Source organism: Podarcis pityusensis, assembly GCF_964106645.2.
Source record: "Podarcis pityusensis genome assembly, chromosome: 8".
Classification (NCBI taxonomy): Eukaryota; Metazoa; Chordata; class Lepidosauria; order Squamata; family Lacertidae; genus Podarcis; species Podarcis pityusensis.
The window spans coordinates 34,931,784-34,953,684 of NC_138033.1; the positions used below are offsets into that span (position 1 = coordinate 34,931,784).

The window sequence follows — 21,901 nt, forward strand, 5'->3', positions numbered from 1 at the left end:
GTCCTTTACCTTTTTTATGAGTGGGAAAGTCAATTCACCTGACTTTGAAGTGGGATGTGAATTTCTGGAGAGCTGTGTCCATGATGAAAGCATAGTTGCAGCTCACGAAATATGATTGCTGGGTATCTGCTGATTTTGTCATTGTGTGTTATTTTGATTCATTTATTCTATACATTAAACTTTTGTTGTATTTTACTTTTGTTTTAATATGTTGTCCATGACTTTGTGGGCCTTTGGACCAGAAAGCAGTAAATAAATAAACCATAGCAAAACATGCACAAACGGATGTTACACGAACCACAATTTAAGAAGGAAATTGACAACCTTTGTGCCTGTTTTAGGGGCTTCCCATTGAGAGATCTGGTTGGCCACTGAGAGAACAGAGTGTTTGGCTTCCCCAACATGATGCCCTCCAGATGTTTGGGACTATAACTCCCATCAGCAGCAGCAGCCAGCATGTTGGGCGGAGGGGAGTTGACATCCAAAACATCTGGAGCCTGCTGTAGAGACTTGGAGAAGATCCACATCATGCCTTTTAAATACAATACTTAAGTACAAAGAATCCTGGGAGCTGTAGTTCCCTCCTACAGAGCTATCATTCCTAGCACCCTTAACAAACTACCTTCCCAGGATTCTTTGGGGAAAGTCACATGCTCTCAATGTGTGTTGGATGTGCAGAGATTTTAGTTAATTCATATTTAGCTCCAGATGTCTCTAGACAGGCAAAGTCATGGTTCTGCAGGGGTTAAGTGGACTGCAAGAACGTGAGGAAAACAAAGAGGCTGGTCTGGAGCAAGGAAGTGGGTCATGTCCTGCCTGAGGAGGAGTAGAGAGCCATGGGGAGTACAAGGGAGGCAGCTACCTTTCTGGTGGGGACAGTGGAAGGCGGTTGCTCCCGGGATTTGCAACTCGAGGGCATTCTGCCTTTGGCAAGTATCAGAAAAGGATGGCAAGGATCCTGATTATGTTAGTGAGTCTGCTCAGCAGCTCATTGGCTTGCAGTGCTGAGCCATCATCTTACAGCGACGCGAGTGTTGTCTTCCGAATGACGAAGCCAGCTGTACTAGTGCGTAAGTCATTACAGCTCTCTCACTCTCTCCCCGTGTGTGTTTATAATATCAGTTACCTTTGCTCTTGCTGTCCCCAATCTGGTGCCCTCCAGATGTTTTGACCGATGACTCTCACTGGCCCCAGCCATCTCTGGAGGCACCGTATTAGGTCTGGCATGCTGGCGCTGAATTGTGGGGTGAATTCAGTTCTACTGATAGCGCCGTTGTCCCTCACAGCTGTGATCGCATTCTCTCTTGGCAGTCAATGAGAAAACTGCTCATGTCATACAGACAGCCTTCCAGCATGCAGACTACCCAGACATCAAGGGGGAGAAGTCTGTGCGGTTTCTTGGGAAGATTGCCTATGGATTGAAAAAGTAAGTGTGGCTCTGCTTAAGCTCCCTTGTTTATATCTCTCCCATCGCAAACCTGTTTAGCTCTGTTTTGCTGAGTTTCTCATTTTCCTAGTCTCAAGTTTGGTTCTCCACATAGCTGCATCTGTATGCCTTTTTTTTTAAAAAGTCCTTATGATTATTTGCCAACATTTTAGTGTGATTCTCTTAAAACAAACATTGTATACACACTTTTGCCTAGCATATATATTTTGCAAATATTTCCCCCCAAATATAATTTATTTATAAAAATGATTTAAATAATAGAATCATAGAATTGTAGAGTTGGAAGGGACCCTGGGGTCATCTAGTTCAACCCCCTGCAATAATAATAATAATAATAAATTTTATTTATATCCCGCCCTCCCCAGCCGAAGCCGGGCTCAGGGCGGCTAACAACAATAAAACAGTATAAAAGTATAGCATAAACAACACTCTAAAATCATTCATTATAAAATTAATTAATTCAAGCCACTGGCAACCATTGGGCCAGAGCTCCGCGAAGATTGCCGAGGGAGGGAGTCAGGCTGTGCCCTGGCCAAAGGCCTGGTGGAACAGCTCTGTCTTGCAGGCCCTGCGGAAAGATGTCAAGTCCCGCAGGGCCCTGGTCTCTTGTGACAGAGTGTTCCACCAGATCGGAGCCACAGCTGAAAAAGCCCTGGCTCTATGCAGGGATCTTAACTAGATCATACAATACAGATGGCTATCCAGCCTCTGCTTAGAAACATACAAGGAAGGTGAGTCTACCACCTCTCATGGGAGTCTGTTCCACTGTCGAACAGCTCTTACTGTCAAAAAGTTCTTCCTGATGTTTAGTCAGTATCACTTTTTTGTGACTTGAATCCATTGGTTTGTGTCCTGCCCTCCAGAACAGGAGAAAACAAGCTTGTTCCATCTTCCATGTGACAGCTCTTAAGATATTTGAAAATGGCTATCATATCTCCTCTGAGCCTCCTCTTTCCCAGGCTAAACATGCCCAGCTCCCTCAACCATTCCTCATGAGGCTTAGTTTCCAGACCCATGATCATCTTGGTCACCTCCTCTGCACACGTTCCAGCTTCTAATATCCTTCTTAAATCGTGGTGTCCAGAACTGGACGCAGTACTCCAGGTGTGGTGTGACCAAGACAGAATACCACTATTTTGGGGGTGGGGACAGAGCTGTTTATAACAATTACCTCAGGTAATTGTTTATAACCTGGTACCTCAGGTTAAGCACTTAATTTGTTCTGGAGGTCCGTTCTTAACCTGAAACTGTTCTTAACCTGAAGCACCACTTTAGCTAATGGGGCCTCCCGCTGCTGCTGTGCCGCCAGAGCACGATTTCTGTTTTCATCCTGAAGCAAAGTTCTTAACCCAAGGTAATATTTCTCGGTTAGTGGAGTCTGTAACCTGAAGCATATGTAACCTGAAGCGTATGTAACCCGAGGTACCACTTTATATGTAAAATAATACCATGAAACCATTTAAAATGTTAAAATCAGAAATCAGATCTTACGCATTTTGTCATGCACTTTTATATTAAAATGCATTTTTTTGTACGTTATTTTCACTAATGTGCTAATTGTGTATGTTTGTGTTTGCATTTTTGCTCTCACTATTTGTTTGGAGAACTGTATTGCAAAATTCGTAAAACTGCAAATTCTGAAGGATGGGTCTGGTTTTAGTTTGCATCTTGTTTCAGAAAGTTCACATTTGGTAGATTTGCCTTTAAATATGAAGTAGGTCCAATTTCTCTGCCAGCCTTCACCTTGCCTTAAAATAGGGCTCTTAAAAAGTTGCTGCACCATATCCCAAGTCAGACTATTTGCCAGATAACGGTGCTGTATATTCCAACTGGCAGCAGCCCTCCAGTTCCTCAAGCAGAGGCCTATCCCATCTGCTCCTCGTTGGTCTTCAGCTACTAGGTTTGAGCCCATGGTTTGGATCACAACAGCAGCAGCACCTCATAGAAATGGATAGTAAAAAATCTACTTCATGTACAAATACCTGGTAGCATTTTACTAGCTGCTGAAGGATGGGAATTACTGCAAGATGGAAAATTGTTCAGGTCTGCCTTTACAAATTGGCTTGCTATGATTTGGGAGGTAGTTTTAACCGAATGTTCAACACAGCATGGCATAGTGGTAAGAGATCAAGCTACCACAAAACAAAAACCCTTTGGTGTTGCCTGGTTTCTGTTCATTTCCTATGCCAATAAATCTGCATTCCCAATTAAACCACCTGCAACACAACTACTCATATGGAGAGGTTTTGTCTCTTTATTTTAGTACCGCATACTGAAAATATGTCTGTTATGTGGTTGAATGATGGTACTCCACATTTTGTTTGCCCTTAATATATGTTTACTGAAATTCAATGCAACACATATGTTTTTTAAAAAAAGGGAGAGAGAAAAGAAATGTGCCAAGTGTGAGCTGGTTGCTTTGCTGGAAGAGAAGGTGCAATAGCTTCAGCCCCACCTATCCACATTTTGACTTATTTGATTATTAATTTCTGGATTGAGCAGAGCAGCCTGTCCTGGAAGAGTGACATGGGGGGGGGTGCCTCTAGGGAAGAGGAAGCTCAACAAATGCAGGAGGCAAACACTTGGAGGAATGTGATACTCGGAAGCAGAAGCGCTTCTTTGCTAGCTGGGGCTGATGGGAGCTGCAGTCGAAAACATCTGGAAGCTCAGGGAAGGCTGGTGCCAAAGGCTATGATAAGATGTGCAGGACTTTAGACCATGACTGTGTCACTTCCATATATGATGTGTTGTGCGTGACCCACAGCTAAAGCTACCATGCAGGATTACACTAGCAATGGGAGGGCTTGGATGTGGTCAGTGAGTGCATCTGATCCCAAGGGGACCTGGGGGTGTCTATGTGCCTCTTCCAGTGAAAGAGCCCAGCCTGCTTCAATTGTACTAAGCCAGCCATTCTTTGCTTCCCTTCTGCAGCATCCATATTGGAGAACTGACGATAGAAAACACCACAGTTGACCTCAAGGAGGACGACACCATCGACATCGGAATTCAGAATGTATCTGCTTCCTTCCAAGGAACCCTCAGCTATGGCTATGTGGGTGGCTGGCTGTGAGTATTTCCAGAGAAGTCCACATCTGCCAGTTTGGTCCTTTTGTGGGGGGAGATGATGAGGGTGTGAAAATGGAAACATCAGCTTTGCATTTACCACATAACCCCCGACTGCATCACATCTAAACAGCACGACGTTGGCTGGCACAGAACCTAATGTGTGCAGTAGCGCATGTGCTCTGTTCCAAAAACACCATCCTTCCTGGTTAATTCTACCTGTGTTCCACATGTTCGCAAAATATCACACTGACATTCTATCTGAGAGCATCTCTGCAACAGATGATGTTGTTTGGTGATTATCATTGTTAAAAATATTGTCACAGGGTGAAGCTCATCCATTCTATTGACTTCGAAATTGAGTCATCCATTGATCTGCAGATAAACGTTAAATTGTGTAAGTAGCGGAATATTCTTGGCTATTGAGACTGGTTAGAATGAGGGCTTAATATACGTAAGAGGCAGCAGGTGGGTGTCTCCTTGAGATGAGATTCAGAGGGAGGGGTTAAGGAAAGCCAGTTTCTCCTGTGATGTAAAGTCTGGTTTATTATCTCTGGTTTACGACCCCCTTCCTGGAAAACTGGGGGAAACTATTGGAAGGGAGTACCCAACTGACTCCTGGTTCCTAATAACTTGAGGCATTTGCTTCTCTATTGGACAGTGTCGGATGACGGGCGTGTGATAGTGGACACCTCGGACTGTTACCTGACTTTCCACAAGCTGACCTTGCATCTACAAGGAGACAAAGAGTATGCTTCATTATTTGAAATCCACACCAGGGTTTAGTAGTGCCTGACTTTCACTTGAAGGACTCCCATATTCATCAGGCTAGAAACATAAGAAACTGTCTTATACTGAGCCAGAACATTGGTCCATCAAGCTCAGTGCTGTCCACATTGACCAGCAGCTCTCAAGGGTTTCAAGTTCTCTCCCAGCCCTACCCTGGGGATTGAATCTGGGACCTTCTGGTGTGCTCTATCACCAAGCTACAGTCTTACCTTGTGTAGCTGCTTTGCCACTATCAACCTCCCATTTTGCTGACCATGAAATCAGAAGCCTAAAAGCCAAACTTCCCATAAGGTTAAATACATCATTGGTAGTAGTTTCAATTAATAACCTGTGCAGAGGTGTGGGAATGTTGTGGACAGTAGGAGGGGATATATTGATTAAATATTATCCTTTCTCACACTAGTGAGTCAGTAGCAGAGTACATTCCTCAGTTTATTGCAGGAAGCTAGTTGGTAGATGCGTTTGAATCTCTTTACTTAAGCAATCCAGTCTGGCTTGTCCAGATTGGGTTTATTCCTGGTAAATCCCCTGTGTTCTGCTTTAAAAGAATAAAGACACAACACTCTTTTCTTAAAAATAATGATAAGAAGTTTACTTACATTCAGTTCACAGTAGGTTCCCTGAAGGTAGACTTTAACTTGAAGTTACAGAAGAGAGTTTGAGTTCATCCCATATGGGAATGAACCCATGCGCTGCTGGCTGAGAGCCAGCACAGAGCAAAATAGCATCAGTATCAGAAGAGAGCAGCAAAAGAGGAAGGTGGCTGTGTGACTGGCCCTTTTACAGGGTCACGACCATCTACCTGGTCACACGCGGGGGGGGGGGGGATGCTCCAGACAGGTGTGACAGGAAGTCCTCCTGGCTGGAGTAACATCCCCCTGTGTGTCCACTCTGGGCAAACAGGAAATGTTGTATTTGACTGCTACAGTGATGCCACATCCCACAAGAAGGGCATTTTCTTCATGATCCTGTTGCATGGGAAGGGGCTGGTCCTGACTGAAATTCTGCCTCAGAATTGAGGGTTCCACATTTGCTGCTTGAAAACAAAAACAGAGAGACATTCTAATTTTTTTGTGTTTAGCAGTACCTCAAGTCTGGCCTTGAGCATCTTTTACAATAAACCTTATTAAGAAGATCAGCCCAATACATTTTTCTGCCCAGAGCAAAGTACAAGATGGCAGCCCCTCCCAATCCCACACCCAGAAGTCCACTTAGACTGACAGCTGAATCTGACCTCAACACTACTGATGGGCCTGCATACACCACCACACCTGAGGCAGCAGGCTAGTTAAGTGGGGCAGGCCAGGTTGTGACTGATGGGCAGCGGAATGGTTGGGAGGTGGCTTATGAGGAGCAGTCAAGAGTCTGCCACCCCAGCCCCACAGCTTCTGTTATCTGAGGCAGGCGCCTCACTTTGCCTAATGGTAGAGTAGGCAGTGCTCTGCAAGGCTTACTTGCTTGCCCTGACTTCCAATCTCCAGGGTGAATTAGACTTTGGAAGCTTTAAGATGAAAGGTGCTCTTGATAGTTAGCATTTTGATCATCTTTGTATTTGGATTTTATGTTTAGATTTTCTCTTTATGTTGTAGCTCACTTAGAGCCCATTAGATAGAGTAGGACAAAAAAATCCAAATCCAAATGTGTTGTAATAATGAACTTCTTGAGCTCACATCCAGTCTTTCTCCATGCAGCCCAGGATGGCTAAAACAGCTTTTTACAAACTTCATCTCGTTTACTTTGAAGCTCGTTCTCAAAAACCAGGTAAGAGACATGGAAGGGTAATTGACACAGGGCTGATGTATGCTAAATGTCATGCATGCTGGGCAATTGATTAATCAGGCTGCACTATGGCAAATGAAGATATGGAAAGACCTAATTTACATGATCTTAATGAAACCATCATTTATCTGGCTTTCCTTTTAAAAAGTGACTCCGGGTTTAGCTTTCAAGTCCTTGGGAAACAATAAAAGAAGTGCCGTTTCCTTGCAGACTGCAGTCTCTGCCTCAGCCTCCTTTTAAACTATGGACATATTTCCAGGTGATTTTCACAAAAATATGCATTTTACCCTAGCATTGCATTTTTTTGTACACATTGATTGGAGAACTGCATCGCAAAATCTTGAGAAGTGTGAATTTTGGAGGCTGTTTGTGTTTCATTTTGCATGTTGTTTTGGAAAGCGTGAATTCATAAATTTGTGTTTAGATGTGAACTGAATTTAATTCCTCCTCTGTCTCAATTCACACAATACTATTCAATGGTGCTGCTTCACACATCTATCTGTGAGTCATCTAGGAAACTGCCTTATGCTAGACCATCTAGCTTAGTATCTAGCTTAGTACTACTTACACTGACTGGCAGCAGCTCTCCAGGATTTCAGGTAGGGGTCTCTCCCAGCCCTAGCAAGAGATGCCAGAGAGTGTACCTGGGATCTGCTTGTTGCTACAATAATGAGCTACAGCCTTTCCCCAAACATGTGTTTGAACATCTCTTTTCCCTCTTTTACAGGTGTGTAAAGAAATTAACTATATTTCTCAGCTACTGGCAGATTATGTGCATGAGACGTCAGGTAAATCTCTGTTCACTTTTGTTGCTGTTCCATTTCTAAAAATTATTATTAAAAGCTCTTACTCCTCCATTTATATAACAGTCTCACATGGTATGTATAGTCTGCTGCTATAGTCTTCAGGGCTACACTTCAGTCCACACACTTTGCATCTGCACCCAACTGGATTTCAAATGTCCTTAGCTAGAAACTAGAAAAAAGTAAAGTAGCAGGGTAGGCTGGGACAGATCCTGCAGCCCACCGCATCTCCCTGGAAGCCTAATTTTAAGGCCCACTGGCCATGAAAGGGATGGAGTAATATATTCTAAAAGACTTGTGGGAGTATCCTGCAGGAGGTAAGATGCATTTGGGTCATGCTTTGCTTGAACACAAGGAAATGCCCCCACCAAAAACAATCCCCTGGCTCCAAAACATGGCCAAAAATATGACATTTAGGTCAAAATGACCTAAACTTCCCTATGAAGGAATGTTGCAGCATTTGGGACTTCTTAGTTTAGAGAAGAGGCAACATGATAGAAGAAGAAGAAGAGGAGGAGTTTGGATTTGATATCCCACTTTATCACTACCCGAAGGAGTCTCAAAGCGGCTAACATTCTCCTTTCCCTTCCTCCCCCGCAACAAACACTCTGTGAGGTGAGTGGGGCTGAGAGGCTTCAAAGAAGTGTGATTGGCCCAAGGTCACCCAGCAGCTCCATGTGGAGGAACGGAGACGCGAACCCAGTTCACCAGATCAGGAGTCTACCACTCTTAACCACTACACCACACTGGCTCTTATGAAGTTTATGAAATTATGTATGACATGGGGAAAGTAGCTAGGGGAAAGTTTTTCTCCCTTTCTCATAACTCTGGATCTTGGGGACATCAAATGAAGCTGATTCAGGACAGATAAAAGGAAGACTTCTTCATGCAGCTCAGCATAATTAAACTGTGGAATTTGCTCCTTCAGGAGGCAGTGATGGCAACCAACCTGGATGACTTTAAAAGAGGATTAGACAAATTCATGGAGGAAGAGGCTATCAATGGCTACTAGTTAAGATGGCTGTGCTCTGCCTCCACAGCTTTCAAATTTCAGTTGCTGGAAACCACAGGAGGAGCGGAGAGGGCTCTTGTGCTTGGGATCTGCTTGCGGGTTTCCAACAGGCATTGGGTTGGCCACCGTAAGAACAGGACGCTGGACTAGAAGGGCCATGGCTCTAACTTAGTAGGCTCCTCAACATATTCTAAAAGCTCACTCTTTAATTTTCTGGTAGCCAACTTCCTTAAAGATGGGGATATCGGAGTAGATATTTCTGTGACCGCATCTCCAGCAATCAAAGCAAATTACATAGAATCGCACCACAAGGTAAGACAATTCCCACAAAATAAACTTCCCTGTGTGAAGGAAAGGGCAATTGTTGATGACGCAAACCCTGCCTCTTTATAGTTGCTGCAGGTGAGAGCCAGGTCACCTCCACACAATGGCTTCCCTCAAGAATCCTGAGAACAGTAGTTAAGGGTGCTGAGAAGTGTAGTTCTGAGGGATAAAATGACAGTTCCCATAATGCTTGGGGAGGGGAGGGGAAAAGCCATGTGCTTTAAATGTAGAGTGTGAGTGTTGACTAGAGGTGTTCTTAGGCTTCCAGTTAAGGACAGATGCTGCTACTAATGGAACTTAACTGCTCATTTTAATATAAAACACAATTGAGGACTAAGATGAGCAGGGCCAGTGGTAAAAGTGGGTGGAGCAATGGACACCAAAGGTTTATACACCTCTCTGCCCTCATTGAGGCAAGCAAGAGGGAGGATTGCAGTGGAAAGGCAATCCTGATGAGGCAGAAGTCCTGGAGGAGAGCCAGTGAGGGTGTGGCTTAGCAGGCCCCCACCAGGCTAAACAGAGAAGCCTAGAGGGCCACATTTGTCCTCTAGGACCGCGATTCCCACCTGTGGTCTAATATGCCTCTAGCCTTCTTCCCAGTCACAAAAATACAGGAGTTCCATGCAATTCCTGTGGAAGGTGGATGATTCCGTCCTATGATTCTGAACTCGTCATTCTCCCAGTGTCCTTCTCCACACAATGCCCCATTCAGCAGAAGTCTTGGTGTTTCTACCAACCAGGGCTGGCCCACCCATGGGACCAGGTGAGGCAACTGTCTTGGGTGGCAGGGTCCATAGGGGCAGCAGATCCTGATCTGGATATTTTTTTTTTATATATATAAATATTTATTAAAATTTTCACAATATTACATAATGAAAAAGAAAAAAGAAAAAATACAAAATAAAAAACAGTTAAAAACAATTCCATCTTTTTGTCACTTATCTTTCATTTGCTTGTTTCCCGGACCTCCTCATACCTCCCTTTTTTGTATTCCAGTTCAATTTATTAGTTCAGCAATTCCTTTCCCTCCTTATTTTATCCTAATCCTTAATCTTAATATATTATAGCATTAAATTTTTACCTGTTAAAAATCCAATTCTTTCATATTCTTTTATACCATTACAGCTAGAAACCACTTAACTTCAATCCAACATCATTCTAACATTCATTAATTTTGCAATATTTCTGTAAATAATCTTTAAATTTCTTCCAATCTTCTTCCACCGACTCTTCTCCCTGGTCTCGGATTCTGCCAGTCATTTCTGCCAATTCCATATAGTCCATCAGCTTCATCTGCCATTCTTCCAGAGTGGGTAGATCTTGTGTCTTCCAATACTTTGCAATAAGTATTCTTGCTGCTGTTGTGGCATACATAAAAAAAGTTCTGTCCTTCTTTAACACCGATTGGCCGACTATGCCCAGGAGAAAGGCCTCTGGTTTCTTCAAGAAGGTATATTTAAATACCTTTTTCAGTTCATTATATATCATCTCCCAGAAAGCCTTAATCCTTGGGCACGTCCACCAAAGGTGAAAGAATGTACCTTCAGTTTCCTTACATTTCCAACATTTATTATCGGGCAAATGGTAGATTTTTGCAAGCTTGACTGGGGTCATGTACCACCTGTATATCATTTTCATAATATTCTCTCTTAAGGCATTGCATGCCGTAAACTTCATACCTGTGGTCCATAACTGTTCCCAGTCAGCCATCATTATGTTATATCCAACATCTTGTGCCCATTTAATCATAGCAGATTTCACCGTTTCATCCTGAGTATTCCATTTCAACAGCAAGTTATATATCTTTGACAAAATCTTAGTTTTGGGTTCTAACAATTCTGTTTCTAATTTTGATTTTTCCACCTGGAAGCCGATTTTCTTCTCCAAATTGTATGCCTCCATTATCTGATAATAATGAAGCCAGTCTCGCACTTTGTTTTTTAGTTTTTCAAAACTCTGCAATTTCAATCTATCTCCATCTTGTTCCAAAATTTCCCAATATTTCGGCCATTTGACCTCCATATTGAGCTTTTTCAGAGCTTTCGCTTCCATCGGTGACAGCCACCTTGGGGTTTTATTTTCCAATAAGTCCTTGTATCTTATCCAAACGTTAAACAATGCTTTCCTGACAATATGGTTTTTAAATGCTTTATGTGCTTTGACCTTATCATACCACAGATATGCATGCCATCCAAATACATTGTTAAAACCTTCTAAATCCAAAATGTCAGTGTTTTCAAGAAGCAGCCATTCTTTCAATCAGCAAAAAGCTGCTGATTCATAGTAAAGTTTAAAGTCTGGCAGGGCAAATCCACCTCTTTCCTTTGCATCTGTTAATATTTTAAATTTTATTCTAGGCTTCTTGCCCTGCCAGACAAATCTAGAAATATCTCTCTGCCACCTCTTGAAACAGTCCATTTCTGATCTGGATATTTCTTTCCCTCTTGTTCCTGGTGTTGATACTCAACTCAACTCACCCCTTCTTCCCTGGCCGGGGGGGGGGACAACCATTTTGTGGTTTGCCTCAGGTGTCAAAATATATTGGACTGGTCCTGTCACCAACCAATATGACAACAACAGCAAAGTTTCTTTAAAACAAACATACTTATTATGGCACAAGCTTTTCCGGACTATTGTCTGCTACTTCATCACTTGCATGAGGCATCATCCCTGGGGCCTCTAACTACATGGGATGTTAATGAGGTGATTAGCGATCATGCTATGTGATTTTTCTAAATTAAATACCAGGTGAAGAGGGAACAGTTGTTGCCAAGATTGCCCACAGGCTGTGATGAAAGGGAGGGTTTGTACTTTGTGCATGCTTAATTTCAGTTTGCGTTTACTTCTGCTGTTTTTCTTTATATTTTTGTTCTTGCGTGGTATTGAAGTGTCTTGTTTAAAAAATTTTAAACACAAGCAAATGTGTTGGATGCATTTTCCTACAAGGAGATTGTCGGTCCCTCTAGACATTGAGGTGTTTATGTGTGTCTCCCACATTTCAATAACCCTTTCACACTTAACAAATGTTTTTTGGGGGAATACCAATTCAGTGCCTGTCCCATCACTTTCTGCTGAAATCACAAAACTTTTCGTACTGCAAATGTTGTGGGTAGTGTGTGTGTGTCCCGTTTTTGTTGCTCTATAGCACTGGAGTCACCCCTCCAGATGTCAACGATGCTGTTACACTGGGGAAGTATCGCAGAAGACCGAATACAGCAAAATGATGTGTGGAGGGTCCAGAATGAATCCACTGCTAATGCACTACTGTTGTGTCAGTGAAATGTTGCAGAGAACCTCCAGTCTGGAGGAGCCCTGCCTCTCTGCAAGAAGCAGCCCCCTATCCTCAGACGTACACAAGGAACATCTGCAGTTGGTTTTCAGTTCATAAAGCCCACTCACATTTTCTTCTCTTGAAAGGGCCTCGTCGTGTACCAGAACCATTCAGGCACCTTCCATGACTCCGCCTTCACACCGTCTCTGCTGACTGATTCCAAAATGGTCTATTTCTGGTTTTCAGGCCAAGTCCTCAATTCTGTGGCCTTGGCAGCTTTTCTAGATAAGCGCCTGGAGTTAACACTCACAGGGGAAAAATTAAAGGTAATTTTTGCAGGTGCCCATTTGACTTGGCTTCAGTTGTGGGGTTTGGATGGCAAGGCGTGGTCATCTCCTGCTAGCAAGAAGCACCAGTTTCACCCAGTTGGTTGGGCCACGGAGCTTCTTATAGGGGGGCGGGGGTTGGGATTCAGGGCACAGCACCTCACCTCACCCACTCTGGCCTATCAGGGTCTCTCTTGCTAGTGTGGATGACCACCCTGTAGTTCCCCTCTTGGTCAGGTGGTGGTGCTTGGGGTCAGTTGCAGCCTCTAATCACCCAAGTTGCTGATTTAGTCCCTTTTGCCGGCTCAAATCAAGATACTTAAAAGTGCTCAAAAGGGGCTCCCTTTTAAGGAAGGCAAAGGAAACAAACAAAAGTTCATTCAACTCATTGCTTTTCCCACCCAACCTTCTATATATTCCACGTGTGTAAGACAACATACAATTTCTTCTTGTGCTTGGGACACATAAGCTGTGAATTTCCCTTTTTAGGGATGTGCATTGGATACATTCGTTGTTTTTGTTATATGATGGACGATTCACCTCTTCACTTGAGTTTTCCATATGCGTGTGTGTGTACACCCACCCAATTCGTGAATGCATATTGTTTTCACTGATTTTAATCTTGTATATTTATACTTTGCTGTAACCTACCCTGGAGGTGGTGGTGGTGATGATGATGATTCCATGCATAGAAGTAGAACTTAGTACATCAGAACTGCTGTGATTCCCACATTGCAGGGCTTGAACTAGATTGCCCTTTGCACCCTTCCCAACCCTACAGTTCTGTGATGCTAGGAAGTACAAGTACATTTTACTTCTTCCTCTTTTGTGTCTTTTTTTAAAGGAAATGTTTGAAATTGAAGAGCTGAAAACTCAGCAGGAGATTGTGCAAAAGGTAACTTTTGACCAAATCCCAACCTATCATTTGACGAGTAGGTAGCACATGGTATTGCCTGGATATTGCCTGAACTATTTTCAAGTCTGATTCTTCTTCTTCTTAAAATCAAGCTCTGTTGCTTGGCATCAGCAGCCACACTATGTCTGTCTTTATGCCCCCCAGATTTTTCGGGGTGCCTCCTACAACGACTCCCTGGCTAAGGTGTGGAGCCTTGACCCTCCTCAGATTATCCTCCAGCCCGAAGGAACCATTGTGAAGTCATCTGTGGCTGTGGAACTCAGTGCTCCTCTGCAAGGCGAAGGTCCCCCCTCTGTAGCTTTGTATTTCGAAAAGGTAAGTGAATTTGCAGTTTGCATTTTGGAGACAGGAGCCAAAGGCCCACTGGTCACAAATCAGCCACCATTTGCAAGCGCATGTGATGTGGAACAAAGCGGGCGTCATGGAATATAGGAAACTGCCTTATCCAGAGCCAAAGCCTTGGTCTATCAAGCTCAGTATTGTCCACACTGGTTAGCTGGGGCTCTTTGGGGTTTCTGGAAAAATCTCCTTCAGTCTTACTTGGAGGTGCTGTAAATTGAACCCGGGACTTTCTGGGTGCAAAGCAGATGCTCTTGCATGGAGCTATGGCCTTACAATTCTGTTAGGATGCAGGTGGGCTCAGAGAATCAGGAAGAGAGCACTGCTGGATCAGTCAGCTCAGGAGCTCTGCCATAAAGAGAACATCTCACCTGGGAGAGGGACAATGGGAAAGGTGTCCCTGTGAATTCTCATTGATTTCTCAGCTGCTTTCAACTTTTATTACTCCAGCATGTAATTAAAAACCCTAAATTCTTCAATAAATCAGCTGTTGGATTGTCTGACGTGTTCTAACTTAATAGGTCAGTTTTTAAATATCTCCTCTAAATCTGTAATCATCCATTCATCAAGAGACGTGATTTATTTCCTGTCCCACACACAGTTCTTATTAATAAACCTAAGAGCAGCTATTAATAAATTTACCATCATTTCTCTGTCCTCTTATAAAGCAATTTCTTTAATGTAACCAAAGTAACTAATAAAGTCATGATTTCTAATGCCTTCTATGTTTTTTTAAATGCACTCACAAACCTTTCCGTTCTGCCTTTCCCTCCCTGCAGGAAGTCACCGTCACAGTCCAAGCTTCGTATATGCAAAAAAACCTATACCTGCATTACTCCGAGGCCATGTACGTATTGCGCTTCCATTGTGCAGAGAGAGGATGGGGGCTTCCAGGTGGTCACTGTTTTGAGGTGGGATTCAATCACATACTGGCAACCTCAGGTGCCACAATTAAAGTTGGTTTTGGCACCCCCAAAAGCAGACCTTTTGTGATGAGAGAAGTGCCAGGGAAATGCCCTGGGAAGCCTGGAATAACAATTGCTAGGCGTAAGGATGCATAACCTCCTCACAAAAAAGAAAGCTGAATAAACAAGCCACCTGGAAGCATCTAAGGGAGATCCACACCATGCATTTAAAGTATACCCAATGCACATTTAAAACATGTGACTCCCCCCCCCCCCCAATCCTGCGAACTGTGGTTTGTTAAGGGTACTGGGAACTGTGGGTCCAGGGCTACTGTAGTTCTCTGGATTCTTTGGGAAAGTCATGTGCTTTAAATGAATGGGTGTGGCTTTGCCACTAGAGTTCCTGGGTATGCAAAAGGGGCTGGGAAAGGTGCCTGCTCACACTTGCTTACACACTTGGCTTCTTATTTCCCTACAGGATAGAGATCAAAAAGCTTAAACGTGCCGCGCATATAGCTGTGGTGAGTATCCAGCATTCACGCTTCTGTGCTTAAAGTGTTGAGCTGAAACTAATCTCCCCCCTCCCACAAAGCTAATTTTTGCTCCACGAATTTCCTGTCAAATATTCTCTGGATGTACCAGTGTATCTATCAACCAAAGATGTTGCAGTAGCATCAGTACTAAGATAAATACCGAAAGAGCACTGTCCAACCTGGCAGGGTTGTTGTCAGAATCGCTGAAAGAATATATGGGAAGGGTTTCAGCATTTCAAAGCAACGCACATGCCAAGTGTCACAATTCTTCTGCCTTCTGCTGCTGGGAAAATTGGACAGGGGTTCACTCAAGATAAGCCCAGCTTGGCACCATAAAACAATCTTCTGCTTTAACCACCAAATTTGTCCAGGGATTGAAGCATTGGGAGATTTTTGCATCCCCCACAGCACAAAGCCTTTTGCAGAAGCGCAAATCATATTTTGTTTCAGTTACTGTATTATATTTTGTTTGTATAATTAACAGAAAACTTTATTAAGGATATGCTTATACCTATATTTTAAAAAGCATAGGCTTGCACTGTCCACTATCTACAATCAATTGTTGGTCCGCCCTTCCCCAATCTATACCCCAAATATTTTGGGGTACAGCTTCTATCAGCCCCAGGCAGCATGTTGTAAAATGCCACATACATCAACGGCAGGGGTAGAAATAATGAACTAGTAGTAACAATAAAGACTTCTGCAATTAATGACTTTGCTTGCAATGTTTTAATTTCAGAATGATGAAACTCTAAAGCACATTTTGGAGAAAATCGTCTCAGTTGCCGGGATCCCAGAAGTGGTATCAAGTGAGTTTATTTGCTAAGTGTCAGTGTAGTAGCTCTGAGTCCTGAGTGGCAGCAAGGCAAAACAAGTGTGTTGGTGAGGGAATTCACTTTAGTGGAGCTTGGCTCAGAAATGACTTCCCAGGGCTCTTTTTTAAAAACCCACGTTGCAGGCCTTTGAGCCAACAACATACCCCTGTTGCTGGGTTTCTGAGATCTCCTGCGTGAACACAGATGGCTTCCCCACACTTCCTCTTGTCTTGCTGCTTTCCCCTGGGGGAAACTTTAGCGCTCAATCAGAGCAAATTCGGGTTTTCTCCAGATGGATGTTTGCTCTGATTTAACACTAAAGAGCAGGTTTTCCCTGGGAAAGAGGGGCAGGCTCTTCTCATGGCCTATCTGGCGATGTCAGGGACTGAACCTAGAACCTTGTGCACACAAAGTATGTGCTCTTCCCCCAGTGGCAGACCTACATTTGTGGGTCCCTGAAGCTTGACCTGTTACCAGCAGTGATGTCTAGGAAACTACTGTTCTCTTCTTCGGTAGGGTTGTTTACCACAACCTCTTCAACATCTGTGCTACTGACTCTCAAACTTTGGGATTGTTGAAATATATACAACAACAAAAATAATCCATTTGAGTCATGTGACTCAAATTGTGTCTTCTAGACCCATTGTGTGTGTGTGTGTGTGTGTGTGTGTATCAATGTGGTCTAAAGTCACTTCTTCCCCCCCCCCGAAGACCTGAAGATTAAGTTTACTTAGTTTCATAGTAGATCCCTGCCCCTGCCTTCCACTCAGTTATGACCCTGAAAACAGATGAAGCTTCCTTATACAGTGTCAGATCAACTGGCCCATCTAGCTCAGAACTGTCCACAATGACTTGCAGCAGCTCTCCACAGTTTCAGGGTCTTTCCCAGCCCTACCAGGAGATGCCAGGGATTGAACCAGGAGCCTTCTGCATGCCAAGCAGAGGCTCTACCTCTGAGCTACAGCCTTCCCCAAAAGGGACCCTGCTTCTGTAAAACTAAATGGTGGTGGTGGTGGTAATTCCATTTCTTGCCCACCTTTCACCATGAGATCCTAGGTCAGCAATTTAAAAATACAATCTTAAAATTAATTTATTTTATAACAAATTACAATAAAAAGACAGGGTGGGGCCTAAATTATATACATCTCAGCAGAGCACGACTTTTTGCCTCATTATGTTGCACAAGCTTCATGGGAGGCAGGTGCAATGTAATAAATGTTAGCATCAGTCCCAGAAAACTTCCTTGCCCAAAACAACCACCACTACTTACCCATTGCTGCAAACCACGGTTATTACTGTGACATCAGACAAATCTGGTTCAATTTGGTTTCACAGGATTTGAGAGGAACATAAGTTCCCTGTTGAGCAGCAAAGGACTCAACCATTTCGACATCATTGATCCTGAGATAGTAACCAAAAAGGCAAGTACAGTTTGATGTATTGGGGCTTATATATCACCCAGCACTATGTCAGTGACCAAACAGCAAAAATATTTTGTGCTTGGCCCTTCCATAGCAGTGGAAAATCCAGGGCACCCATAAAAGGGTTGATTTCATTTGGAAGACAGATTCCTGAGCCAATAGTACAGCGGGGTGCAGAACCAAGCACACTGGCTGTACCAGATTCATAGTCGAAGTGTGTCAAAAGTGCCTTGGCCCAGTATACCTGAAGGAGTGTCTCCACCTCCATCGTTCAGCCTGGACACTGAGGTCCAGCTCCGAGGGCCTTCTGGCGGTTCCCTCACTGCGAGAAGTGGGGTTACAGGGAACCAGACAGAGGGCCTTCTCGGTAGTGGCACCTGCCTTGTGGAACACCCTCCCATCAGATGTTAAGGAAATAAACAACTATCTGACTTTTAAAAGACATCTGAAGACAGCCCTGTTTTGGGAAGTTTTTAATGTTTGATGTTTTCTTATGTGTTTAATATTCTGTTGGGAGTTGCCCAGAGTGGCTGGGGAAACCCAGCCAGATGGATGGGGTATAAATGATTTATTATTATTATTATTAGTCCCAGGCTGTGTGTGTCAACCCTAGGGCTGGCCCTGGATGTTTTGCCATTCGAGGCAGAACAAAAATTGCTGCCCCTGCCTCCTCCGCTGTACACCCATTGCCATGTGCCCAGCTGCCCCACACCCACTGTTATTTGTGCACATACCGCCAGGCCCACAGCACAGGAAAGAGGAGGAGGCTGATAAGCACAGCAGATGATAAGCAGCACACTTCTTGGAGACTGGATCTGCTGCCCCTCCCAGCCATCCAAAGCCTGCCCCCCTGAGCTGCCTCACCTTGCCTCATGGGGTGGCTGGCCCTGGCCAACTGGTTTAGAAATGTTTCTTTGGTGCTTCTGCACTACACTGAGTTTGACACTCTTGCACTTTTGATGTCCACAGCTTCCACAGCATTCCCTGCCCGAAAACTGGGCTGGATGTGTCTGTTGTTGCTCTATCAGTTGTTGTCCTGTCTGCAGGCAAGGGTGTGTCCTACCATCCTGTGCATTTTCCATTGCAATTCAGTTTGCCCACTTCATCCTGCACTTTTTCCCCCATCCAGGGACACTTAATTCTCCAGATGGACTTTGGCTTCCCACACCATTTGCTTGTAGAGTTTCTGAAGACTACTTTGTAGAAGGAAGAGGAGAAAGAAAAATAAAGGAGATCCAGGTATATGAGCAATCTGGATGCCCAAGAGAGCTGGCGGCCCATTTAGTTCCATCTCCTTCCCTGCGATCCCAGATGGATTTCCTGCCAGGACTGAGGCTCTGTCTGCGAGTTTTCTCCTTGACTGTCTCCTGCAGGATAAACTCTCTTGGAAAAGCTCTGGGAATCCCTGGCTCTTAGTGTGACAAGAAGCTGAGTCGCCACAGCCGGAGCACAGTGCTTCAAAAAGGGATCGACACTCTCCCTACAGTGTTGAGCCCATCTATATTGGATGTGTGATGGCTTTGATCAGCTTTCTCCAACCAGGACAACAGCTCCCACAGGGGGAACGCATGAGCCTGGCTTGCTGGCTTCCATTTTCATGACGCCCCCAAACCCCATTTGGGAGTCAGTTTATGTGCATTGCTTAACTGCCACAATAACAGCAAGCTTTAGGAAATGGCCTCGATAATCTTGTCACTATGCACCTGAGTGTCTTGCCTTCTCAGACCACTCTGGGTCAGAGAAAGGACACCTTTCCACCAAATTCTGGAAAACTTTCTTTCTTTTTTCATTTGAATGCCATGTGCTTCTTTTGTTTCCTAAAAATAAACCTGGTTTTCTGTTTTACCGCATCGCTGTGCCTGTTGTTGTCTAAACCTCCTTGTATACTTAAAACCCTCTGTACTGACTAGGGAAATTTAGGTACCTGCAAAGGCCTAAAGGGCTGTTAGAAAAGTCCTGATTTTCGGGGGGTTTGACTAGGTGAACATTTGGGTCCCTTGCAACTCTACAGTTCTGCAATTCTATGAGGTTACCTGACTCGTCTTGGTGAGGGCAGGGTCAGCAGAGGGAATTACAGTTTTGGAGAGCTTTGCAGTTTTTTTTATGGGAACTGGTTGTAGATACAAGAGGAGAAAGCTAACTGCAAAAACAAAACAAAAGCACCCCGGTACCCTGTGTAGTTCTGACTTACCCTACCAATATATCCTGCTTCAGAAAAGAAGGATCATCAACTTTCCTTTTTCACATTTCTCCTCCACAAATCAAAAATACCTCAGTCCTTGGTCTTCAAAAGGTGCTACTCCAGGGAATACTTCTAGATCCCCCTACAATTTGAGAAACCCAAACTGGTGTTATTTAATATGTTTCTATTTAAAAATTTAAATATCATTCTTAAAGATCTAAGTCTCCACATTGAGTCTGTTGAGTCATTTCCTTCTGACTGTATGAGCGGGTGCAGCTCAGAAGTGGAAGTTGCTTCTGAACATAAATATCGACCAGAGGTACCAAAAGATTTGGCAACGTGATCTTTTAGAGAAATCAACACAAATACTAAGGGGTAACCAGGGGGCAAAAGATAATGGAATCATTCAAGAAAATATGGAAGGCGCTCATTGCTTACACGAGTATAAAGGATGATGTCTGCCTTCTGCCTCAATGTAACTCTTGATTATGAAACTTTTTAGTTATTTTCTCTCTTCGTCTACAAATATCAAAAAGAAAATTTGAAGCAGAAAGAAAGTGTTAAGATTATCAGTAAGTAGAGATACCGTGCTGTCTTAAGCCTGTCATGTTAATACGTACCCTTTGCATGTTTCCTCTAACCTATCTTTTCTTTTTAAAAAAGTTATATATGCCCAACCTCAGGAAGGTGTGCTGATGCATGCCTGGATAAGCCTGCACTGATCCAGCTGGGCAAAGTTGGTGCGCATTGGCTGGGCTTGCCTTAAATCATTCAGAGATGCTGAGCTGCAGGCAGCCTGGTATGCCTTACAAACACATGATTTCCTAGCAATGCCTTGCCTATTTCTGGCTAGGCCTTTCAACAGTAGCCCCAGTCAAGTTTCACTTTCGGATTCAATGCTGCTCTTGCTGCCAGGGTGACATGCAGCTGGGGCTGGCCGCTTGGCAGCTGCGTTGCACTTGCCGCGCCGAGGCATGGAGTAGACTGGGGAGAGAAAGTGGGTGCTGGCCGCTCCGAAGGAGAATGGCTGTCTTCTTACTGCCGAAGGTATGTAGGAGCTTCGGAGAGAGCGAAATAAGCGGACTGAGTTTCTGGTTTTTCCTGCAGTCGTGGGATTTCTCTGGCCACGAGATGGCGCTTTTGTCTGATTTCCACTCGCAGGGCTCCCTGGCGGCTTTGCCTTTTCTTCTGAGGGTATTTGGAAAATGGCAAAGGAAAGGAGGCGCGCGGGCTCAAACCTGGAAAGTCCTGTCTGAGGAGTTTAATGCGAGAAATGCAGCGGTGCAAAGGCTGCTTACTGGGAAGTCCTACCGACGCACGAGGATTTTAATTTGTAGAAAGAGCAAAAGGTGGTTGCGTGCCTTGAGATCTTTAAACCTCTAATCCTAGCTATGCAAGTCTTGTACTGAGGGAAGCGTGCACGTGGTCTGCACACGCTATTGAAATCGCCTTTCCCAAATATCCAGGTGTTTCCAAGTATCCTGCTAGGGCTGATGGTGATGGAAACACAGCTGTGCTGCCTGGGACTGAGAACAGCGATGGGGTGGTCGGGAGCCATGGCGGGGGCGCACGAAGACCCCTTACTTTCTCTGCTGCCTGCAAGGTCTCTCGCTTTCCAGCCCTAGGGCCGCCCAAGAAGCAGGGAAGAGGAGCTTTTAGCCACTGTGTGTGCTCCAAAAGCTAAGAGCTGTTCGACAGTGGAACAGGCTCCCTCAGGAGGTTGTGGACTTCACTTCCTTGGAGGATTTTAAGCAGAGGTTGGATGGCCATCTGCCATGGATGCTTCCTGGATTGCAGGGGGCTGGACTAGATGATTCTATTCAATGATAGGCTGTCATCCTCTACAGCGAGCTAGTTCTCTTTATTTTCTAGGTGAAGGGTTTTTTTCCTCTTGGTATGAACACTAGACAGGAAGTGATGACGCCCACCACTGTCTGAGGTGACATAGTCTCCAAACAAAGGCAGACATCCTCAGT

General features: G+C 44.2%; 2 protein-coding genes across 3 annotated transcripts in view; both read left to right on the forward strand.

The window, feature by feature from the left end:
* Positions 1-828: 828 nt before the first annotated feature.
* Positions 829-19,090, forward strand: CETP (cholesteryl ester transfer protein). Its single transcript, XM_081018211.1, has 16 exons — positions 829-1,070; positions 1,312-1,426; positions 4,379-4,513; positions 4,837-4,907; positions 5,172-5,259; positions 6,991-7,060; positions 7,806-7,866; positions 9,114-9,205; positions 12,635-12,814; positions 13,659-13,709; positions 13,875-14,045; positions 14,849-14,916; positions 15,453-15,495; positions 16,247-16,316; positions 17,658-17,743; positions 18,873-19,090. Exons 1-16 carry the CDS (start codon positions 947-949, stop codon positions 18,945-18,947), a joined length of 1,500 nt encoding a protein of 499 aa, XP_080874337.1. The 5' UTR covers positions 829-946; the 3' UTR covers positions 18,948-19,090.
* Positions 19,091-20,826: 1,736 nt separating this feature from the next.
* The window catches only part of NLRC5 (NLR family CARD domain containing 5), a 54,707-nt gene continuing 53,632 nt past the window's right edge, over positions 20,827-21,901 (forward strand). For both annotated transcript variants that reach the window (XM_081016977.1, XM_081016976.1), the window contains exon 1: positions 20,827-20,972. Coding sequence is in view for 1 of the 2 variants with exons in the window: in XM_081016976.1 (XP_080873102.1) it covers positions 20,847-20,972 (126 nt within the window). In the remaining variant the exon portion in view is untranslated. The remainder of the gene's footprint in view (positions 20,973-21,901) is intronic.